This window comes from Benincasa hispida, chromosome 7 (assembly GCF_009727055.1).
Source record: "Benincasa hispida cultivar B227 chromosome 7, ASM972705v1, whole genome shotgun sequence".
In the NCBI taxonomy this organism is placed as follows: Eukaryota; Viridiplantae; Streptophyta; class Magnoliopsida; order Cucurbitales; family Cucurbitaceae; genus Benincasa; species Benincasa hispida.
The window spans coordinates 12,371,484-12,380,518 of NC_052355.1; the positions used below are offsets into that span (position 1 = coordinate 12,371,484).

The 9,035-nt window shown below is 33.1% G+C and overlaps 1 protein-coding gene across 2 annotated transcripts; it reads left to right on the forward strand.

Annotated features, from left to right (window-relative positions):
- The first annotated feature begins 503 nt into the window (after window positions 1–503).
- On the forward strand, window positions 504–8,148 carry LOC120082093 (anthranilate synthase beta subunit 2, chloroplastic-like). 2 transcript variants are annotated; one of them, XM_039037317.1, is made up of 9 exons: window positions 504–626; window positions 2,821–2,964; window positions 3,055–3,209; window positions 5,601–5,671; window positions 5,794–5,831; window positions 5,954–6,064; window positions 6,611–6,710; window positions 6,832–6,967; window positions 7,725–8,148. In XM_039037317.1, exons 2-9 carry the CDS (start codon window positions 2,853–2,855, stop codon window positions 7,833–7,835), a joined length of 834 nt encoding a protein of 277 aa, XP_038893245.1. In that variant the 5' UTR covers window positions 504–626; window positions 2,821–2,852; the 3' UTR covers window positions 7,836–8,148. The 2 variants fall into 2 exon arrangements, with proteins under 2 accessions (XP_038893245.1, XP_038893244.1); XM_039037316.1 differs by lacking the exon at window positions 504–626 and adding an exon at window positions 1,010–1,392.
- Window positions 8,149–9,035: the final 887 nt, after the last annotated feature.

Consider the following 9,035-nt stretch of genomic DNA (forward strand, 5'->3'; position numbering starts at 1 on the left):
ACAAAATTGAAAGCTCACTAAAAAAATTTAAAGACATATTAGATACTTTTTAAAGTTCAAATACCTTTTACATACAAACTTTAAAGTTCACAGTTCATGAACTAAACTTATAATTTAACCTTGTGAATGTCTTAATAAGTATTTTGGATTAGTTTGAGAATTTTTTATTTTATTTCTGAAAATGAAGTTTATGAATATTATTTTTATCTAATTTTTTTTTACTTTTAGAAGTGTTTTCAAGAAAACTAACAGAATAGTAATTTTTAAAAAACTTATTTTACTTTTAGAATCTAATTAAGAATTAAAATGTTTAAAATGAAAACCATAAGAAATGAATTTAAAAACAAACAATTTTTAAAACAATAAATAGTTATGAAATGAAAGCTTAATATTATTATAATTTCAAATATGAGGGTATAATTGTAAATGCACATAAAGAAGGTGCAATATTCTCCCTTAATTAAAAGTGGGTAGAAAAGGTAATTATTGATTTATGAGGCGGGTTTTTTTTTTTTTTTTTTGGTAATTAAATCTCCACATTAATTGAAATTCTATTTAGCTTTCTCCTTCATTCACCAATCAATCAGTGCTGCAGAAGCTTTGTATTGGGAAGAAACTTAATCCAGGTATTTTTTAATTTTTAATTTAATTCGTAAAAATCTATTTTTATTGGAACGTATGTGTTTTAACCGGTTGAGCTTCGAATTCAAATTAATTTTTGTGAAGTTTTTATTTTATGTTGATGTAAATATTAAATCAAATACTTAATTGCGAATTTAAAATATCGTCAATTGTCATTTTGGTGGATGAATTTCGATAATTCCTCTTCAAATTGATTTTTTTTTTTATTTATTTTTGTTGGAATTTGAATTGTGAAATGAGTAATTTAGATTTAATTGAGTTAAGTTGATAGTAATTAAAAATTTGAATTTTTGAATTTTTCATCAAGTATTTATTTTTCTGAAAAGAAAAATGAATTTAAAGTTTCATCTGATCTAAAAAGAATTTTAAAAAAATAATAAAAAGGAAAGAAAAACGACTTCTTCACAGCCGGCGAACGCTCCACTTTTTTCCTACGCTTCTCTGTCACCTGTGTTCAGCCGCCAAACACCCCAGCCGTGGCAGCGTTTTCACCGCCGGCGACCACGGACAGCCGTAGAATAGGCGGCGGCAGGTCGTGACCACGCGAACCTCCAGCCAGCGATCAGACGCACGAACTTCTTCGGGCAGAGGCGGCACGCAGATTTGCAACCCACACTCTGAGCGATCTCAGATTTTATTATCCATAGTTCATAGAGATCAAATCTGTGAGATTGAGCCTATTCGAGCTTAATATCTGGAAATTTCCCTTCTTGTCTAGGAATCATTTGTTTTGAACATTCGGAGCGCTTCGTGAGTAGTCCTCACTTGTTGAATCTGTTTACTGTTTGTTATATATTTGTATGTCTTGTGTGACTTGCTTGATAAACATGATTGAATTGAATGCCATTATAAATTGATTATGTGATTATAGCATGTCCAGTGACGTTTTTTTTTTTTTTTTTTTTTTTGTGATGATTAAGGATGTGACGTTGGGAATGGTGTTTATGTTGAGAGAATTTCCATGTGGCTATTGAGATCAATGCATGGTCTGGACAGCATGCTATAGGATTGTGCATTCTTGTGAGATTGTGAGTCTGATTAGTGAAAATGGTTAAAGTTCAATGTGATGAGTCTATGGAAGCAAGTATTGAGATACTTGGGGAAGAGCCGAAATGTTCCTAAGTCATTGATGTGGCTTGACTGAAAATGGTTGGCTTTGTTTGAGGCCTTGTCTTGTCTTGAGTGTGAGATGGCTATGGAAACAAAATTACGGGGCTCTCACTACCTTACTTGAACAGGATCTGTTCTATAGGTTGTACATCTGTCCTTGAGTTCTAAAAAAAATTACGGGGCTCTCCAATGGAAAAAAATATTGGTCCATGTTCCATCACCCTCTGGCTGCAACCCTGTTAGTAGTAAATGAGTAGTTCGACTCAGATTGAAACCATATGGAGATGTTGAGAACAAAACGTGTTTTGTCGCCAAACATTTCAATAAAAAATTTGGGGTTGATTACTTTGACATGTTCATTCCCATTGTCAAGCTCGCGACACTCTGCATTGCTTTATTGCTTATGGTTAATTTTTGGTGAGCTATTAGACAACTTTGAGGAAAAAAAAATGCGTATGTGAAGTAAATGGCGTTTTTCTGGAGCAGCTATCGGTGTTTGTTTATGCAGAAAATTTGGGCCATGTATGTCATATGACCAATGTAATTTATGGTCTTGAATAGAGTCCTCGCCCATGTTCTTAATTGAGAGTTTATGACATTGTGATGTTGGTGAAGGAATTTTAGTGGTTCCTCCCCAGTTTTGATGTTTTATTGGATTCTACACACGGATGCTTTTGGCTAAATTATGAATTTGATCGGCATGAAGAGAACAAATGAAGATATAATTTGAAGTCTATATGTGGATGTTTCATGTATGTTATGTGTTGTTCAAGGAATTTTTTAGGAGGATTGTAGCTGTTTCTGCTCATTTATGATAATTTTGAAATTTTTAACTATTGGAAGTGGAGTCTTGAAGTTGGAAGATGAGTTTCTAGGAGAGATTTAGGTCCCAATGAGAAAAAGGAATGGAAATGTTCCATTTGTGTTTTAGCTTCCCTTATTTTGGATACAATTTTTGAGCGAGAATTTAAAAACTTTGTATCAAACCTGAATGTAATGGTCATTAGGGTATATCATTTAAGGATAACCACATTGAATAATTTTTCTTAATGTTGTCTGCCTATGCAGTTCTGTTAGAAACCATCATTTTCTTGTCCGACATGGTTGCGGTTACTATTACACCATCTTCTGCATCTTTTTGTCTGCCCAAACGTTTGCTGTTCTCTAAAACATCAAAGGTCACCTGTAGAACTGGCCTATCTGCACCCTCAGGTATTATTTTTTTCATTGTTCTCTCGTGTTGTTATCTCTGAGTCTGACTGTAATGTATATGTTTTTATTGCTTTACTTCTTTTCTTGCAGATATTCGCTTAGCAGCCAAGAATCCAAAAAGATTTGTCTTGAATGCCTCAATTTCAGTCAATGAGTCAACTTCAAGGACTTCAAGTTTGAACAAGACCCAGAATCCAATAATTTTCATTGACAACTATGATAGCTTCACCTACAATCTTTGTCAGGTTAGAGCTTTACTTAATTAATTTTTTTTTTTTTTTTTTTAATTTTTGAAAGTACTAAGTGTGGCTAATACTTATTCTAATTTTTGCTTTGCAAGTTGTGTGTGCACAATAGTCAATAACTGGTCGTCCATGAATATGTTGAACCCATGTTCCTCTCCCTCCCTTTTTCTTTCGATGAGAAAAACTACTTTCATTGAGAAAAAAATGAAAGAATACAAGGACAAACAAAAACCAACCCAGTAAAAAAAAAAAGAAACAAAAGAAGAGGAGGAGAATCCTCTAAAAAAGGGACTCCAACTATTCAAAATAACTTCTATAGAATAGTTACAAAAAGCCTTTGACTTCGAAACCCACAAAGAAAGCATAAGGGACCAAATCTCATTAGGGTCCCTCTCCACACTCTAAAAACTCTATTAATAACAAATTGAAAGGTAGAATCAGTGGTGAAAAAGGGATTCTTCATCCACCAAGTAGACCCCTCTCCCTCTCTCTCTTGTTGTTGCTGCCGTTTGTCTTGGTCGTAGTCTGGAGAAAGCATTGGCTGATTGTCTAGTTGAAGGTTTTTATGGATGACAACAATAATCTCCAAACATCCCATCTGCAATCGCAGATGACACCTTATTCTTTACCTTTGAATCTGGTTAGTTAAGAAAAATCTTCATCTATACCGAAGTCTTTGAAGCTTCTTCAAGTATCAAAATAAGTCTCCAAATGTATTACTATTGTGTTAATCTAAGTGACTCAAATATATTGACAGCAGAAATGTGGAACTGTAAAATTGCTACACTCCTTACAGTCTTCCTTGGATTGCCTTTAAGGGGTAACTCATAGGTTATCTCCTTTTGGTTTTCGGTTTCAAAAAGATTTTTGAGTGCAATTACATCTTCAAAGGAGTTAGATTAAGTCTTGTTCAATTAGTTTTCTCTAGCTTTCTAATCTACTTTTTCCCGATTTCCTCTGCCCCAAGATGGTGGACTTCCATTAAAAGTTTTTTGGAATTTTAACATTGACAATCGTCCCTATGGCCTACCTTGCAACGCTTTTTGGGTGCAACTGAGAGGCTATCTCCTTTTGTAGTTCGGTCCCAAAAGGGTTGAATGGAGAATCACCACAGACAGAAGCGCACAAATACATTCTTTTTAATGGAAACAACTTTCATTGAGGGAAAAGAAATGAAAGAATAGAAGGGCAAAAAAAAAAAAGTGCAAAACTACCTCTGTAGAGTCTTGATTGGCTTCAATTAGTTATTTCTAACATCCCAGCCTTTTTTTTTTCCCTTGATTTTCTGAGTCACAAGTCCATCTCCCAGACTGTGGATGAAAGCATTGGGAATTTTTTAAGAGATGGTGTTGGCTTGAATGAAAGATGCCATCAAGCCATGTTGAATTCAGTTTGTTTCTTCCATGAGATCTTTTGTCGTTTTGGCATTTGACGAGGGGAAAAATGAGGAGAATCAGGACAATTTGAAGCTTTGTAACTCGGTTGGTTACAACTGTGACTCCTATTTGTCCTACCACACACAGGATATCCACCCTTGATTGTCATGTTTATAAACACTATTTGGGATTGCCAAGTTCCAAAAAGGCTAGATTTTTTTATAGTTTTGTTTTTGGAATCTTTAATACGGACCTTATTCAAGGGAAATAAAAATATCCAGCAATAGTGCTCCTCCTTCCATTTGCCTTCTTTGTGGTAAAGCTTCAGAAGTTTGCAATCATCTTTTCTACATTGCCAAATTAGCCAGTGTCTTTGGGCTAGCTTTTCCATTTGTTCAACTTGAGTTGGTGTCATCATTGTTATATGCTTCAATCCATCAAACAACTTTGAGTCTAGGTCAGCCATTCAAGAGCAACACAAAGGTGATTTGGGAAAAAAGAGAGAGATAAAAGAACGAGTGGGGAAGTCAGAGTCTAGAGAGGAAAAAGGGTAGAAGCAGAGGGGAAGGAGGAGCAAAGGGAGAATATCAGGAGAGAGGGAGTAATAAAAAGAACAATTAAATTGCCAAGTAACCAATAAAAAGTATAAAATGAAGTTTCTAATGTCACATAAAACATAGTTATATTATATAATTAATAAAAAAAAATGTTAGCTTTTCGTTGATGTAGTTTGAAAGCTAACACCATTGACCATTTAGGCCTACTTCTCAAAGTTCACGAGACAACATTTTTAGGGACCAAAAGTGTACTTTCTTTTTTTTTAATTGCTTATTGGAAGGATCTTTCTATAATCCCTTTTGACTTTTTTGGTTGATTTATTTATCATCCGCTTTTGCAGGTCCTTCAATAACGAAAGTTTATGTCTCTTATAAAAAATGGTGTATCAAATGAGTAATTCTGTAGAGATAAAAAAACTATAGTTTAATATATTGTATACTTTGACCCTAATTTGCAGTATGTGGGAGAGCTGGGATGTCATTTTGAGGTCTATCGAAATGATGATTTGACTGTGGATGAGTTACGAAGGTATAACTGTCCTATGCATGCATTTTACATCATTCAATTTGGGGGACTTTTTCAAAGACATCGAGTGTACTGATTTGTATTGTATGATTTATAATGTTTTGAACTTCGTGTTATTCTTATAGGAAAAACCCACGAGGAATTCTAATATCCCCTGGGCCAGGTTAGGATTTGCTCTAGTTATCTGTCGGATGCACATTGAAAATTGTCAATAATATAATTTCTGAAAATTGTCAATAATATAGTCTGAGACTGTCATTGCTTCTATAATGTTCTCTTCTGCAGGTGCACCTCAGGATTCCGGGATCTCGTTGCAAACTGTTTTGGAACTTGGACCTACCGTTCCTCTATTTGGCGTATGCATGGGTTTGCAGTGCATTGGAGAGGCTTTTGGAGGTTAATCCTAGTTTGCAAACTTTTTCCATCTGACTCTGTCGTTACCATGTTTACTTTTGATAATTTTGGAAAATTACCTTTTAATCTTGAGTAAAGAATGTAGGTTTAGTATCTGAGTTTTTACGGTGTACATTTTTAGTCCTAGAATTTTTAAGAATATCTGTATTGGATTCCTAAGTTTTCAAAATGTCTTTTTTTTGTTTCTGTCATAGAATTATTTAAAATAATTTTAAAAAATTACTTCAAGGACTTTTTAAGCCTATCCTTAAAACTTGATGCTAAAAAAGTACATTATGACAAATTAGAGACCAAATTCACCCATTCTAAAACTTGGGGACTAAAAAAGTACACTTTGAAAATTCAGGGATTAAACACTCCTATTCTTAAAAAATCGAGGACTAAAAAGGTGTTTTTCCAATAATTTTAGTTCCCCCTATTTTTTTTGCATGAGCCAACCTGATTAATTTTGAGTGTGTGAAATAAGAGGTGACATTATTTTCTGTTTCGTGATATGGCCCTAACATTATGGACCTCACGACATCTCAGGGAAAATTGTGCGTTCCCCTTATGGTGTTGTTCATGGAAAAAGTTCTCCTGTTTACTATGATGAGAAGGGTGAAGAAGGGCTTTTATCTGGGTTATCAAAGTACGTTCTTAACATTGGTTTTGTATTTTGTTTTTTCACATTTATCGGTTTTGAACATATCACGTTTTGTTATCGAAGGATGTCAGCCTTACTGATGGTGTTTTGTTTGCAAATATATCAGTCCTTTCACTGCTGGTCGATATCATAGCCTGGTCATTGACAAGGAAACTTTTCCCTCTGATGAACTGGAAGTTACAGCATGGACCGAAGATGGATTGATAATGGCCGCTCGCCACAAGAAATACAGACATTTACAGGTAAGATTTGCTTCCCCCTGTTCATCAACAATTAAAGCCTGCTTATTCATTGAAGCTTCAAGCTACCTTTTAAGTGTAAAAAGTATCGTTAAGCTCCAAAAAAGAAGTAAAAAGAAAGTACAGAAATGAGAAGTGGTCAACAAACACATTCCTATTTTCTTTTTTGGGTTAAATTGCAAATTTTGGGATTGTTAGTTAGAATTTAGTCATTATGGTTTTAAAAGGTTAAATTGCAAATTTTGTCCTTGTTAATTAGAATTTAGTCATTATGGTTTTAAAAAGTAGAATTTATTCCTTGTAGTTTGATAAAACCTCATAAATAGTCTTTATATTTGATAAAGTCTTCGTAAATAGGGACTAAATTGTAATTATAAACCATAATGACTAAATTCTGACTTTCTCCAAACCATAGGGACAAAATTTACAATTTAACCTTATTTTTCTAGAACACTGACAAATAATTACCAAATGTTTTGGTTTCCTTTGTTAAAAAATTAAAAAACAAGAAAAGAAAACAACCTTACTCAAACAGAAGGATATAAATCTTTTCTACAGATTGTAGAACTAATGCCCTTAACTTCTAAGAAAACAAGTACAGAAATGGTCGAAACAAGAGATATTAACATTATCGACAAACACGATGACAAAATACGAGTACATAGAATCTATATTTTGGTTGTTGAGCACAAACAAGAAATGAACTAATATACGGTGATTGGTGGATCTCTGAAATTTGGTTGTTTGAATAATTCTGCAGGGAGTTCAGTTTCACCCCGAAAGTATTATAACGAACGAGGGAATGTCGATCGTTCGCAACTTCGTAAAATTGATAGAGAAGAGGGAGAGGGAGGTTGAGCTTCATTCATAAGCCTCAATTTCTCAGCTTGAGACTGCCTACAGTTTACACCTTACTAAATCCATTTTCACTTCAAATCAGAAGCCTTTTTCCCCCCAAGTAATCACTATTCTGTTATATTGTATTTCAACATGTTATTTTGTGTTCACCTCAACCTATAAGTGGCTGATATGACCTTAAGCTCATTTGAACTAGTTGTTTACTCAACTCTCCTATAAAGCCATAGCTTTGAGTTTTCAGTTTCTTCCATTGTAAAACCCTAAAATAATAAACCTCTTCTCTTGTATTGAAAGTTGTATTACAGTATTGACTCGTCTGGATCGTAGATTTTGTTTCGTGGTTACAAATATTAAATATATTAAAAATTAAATGTGTTTTATTTACCAATTTTGTATATAGAATTCAAAAGTAAATAATTAATGTAAGAGAACAATTAATGTTTGCATATCCAACACGATATAAAATCTTAATTGTAACTTTGACGACTATTATTTGAAATTATTAGTTTAGATTTTGTAGTCATCTTTTATAGTTATTTGACATTAGTAAAGTGATTTTTAATTGATGGAATGTAGAAACGTGCAACGAAGCAATCAAAATCAATAAACACTCTAATTACACTTAATTTGAATTCTAAAAACATGTATTCATTGTTTTATCAAATAAAAGGGTTTCAAAACTATTATCTTTGGAGAATCTTTCAAATTCGAGCGGTTCTCTACAAATTTCAGCTTTAAATCTATAGTAGTGTTGAATTTGAATTTGAATGGTAGAACTCTGATTTGAGGTGAATTGTGAAGGGGATAAAGAGGTTTCAGCAGAAAACACTTTTCTGCATCAATATTTTTTCCTTTGGAAAATTCAGCTTCTTCCTCTTCTTTCAATTCGAAAAATTGAAGTGTTTTATATATCTCATACATGCATGCTTTTATCTAAAAAGCTGAATGCCACTTCAATTTGGATTAAGAAAGTGGAATAAGTGTTTGAAAGAGAAGATGTCACAAAGCTACTTAATGTGGATTTCTCCACTAAACCAAATTTATCTTTTCAATTTGATTTAATTCAAAATTAAATCAATTTCAAAATTCAATTTCTAAAATTGATTTGAATACTTGATAATATTAATTTGATTTTAATTAATTAAATAATAATTTAATATCAAATATTAAATTAATCAAACACCTAAATTTAAACATGAATCCTATTCATCAT

What these genes read in the sequence shown, in the direction of transcription:
- LOC120082093 (XM_039037317.1), top strand. Translation starts at nt 2,853, where the DNA reads ATGGTTGCGGTTACTATTACACCATCTTCTGCATCTTTTTGTCTGCCC. An exon ending in ACTGTGGATGAGTTACGAAG is followed by an intron (nt 5,672 to 5,793) that starts GTATAACTGTCC and finishes TTATTCTTATAG; the next exon opens with GAAAAACCCACGAGGAATTC. An exon ending in TCTAATATCCCCTGGGCCAG is followed by an intron (nt 5,832 to 5,953) that starts GTTAGGATTTGC and finishes TCTCTTCTGCAG; the next exon opens with GTGCACCTCAGGATTCCGGG.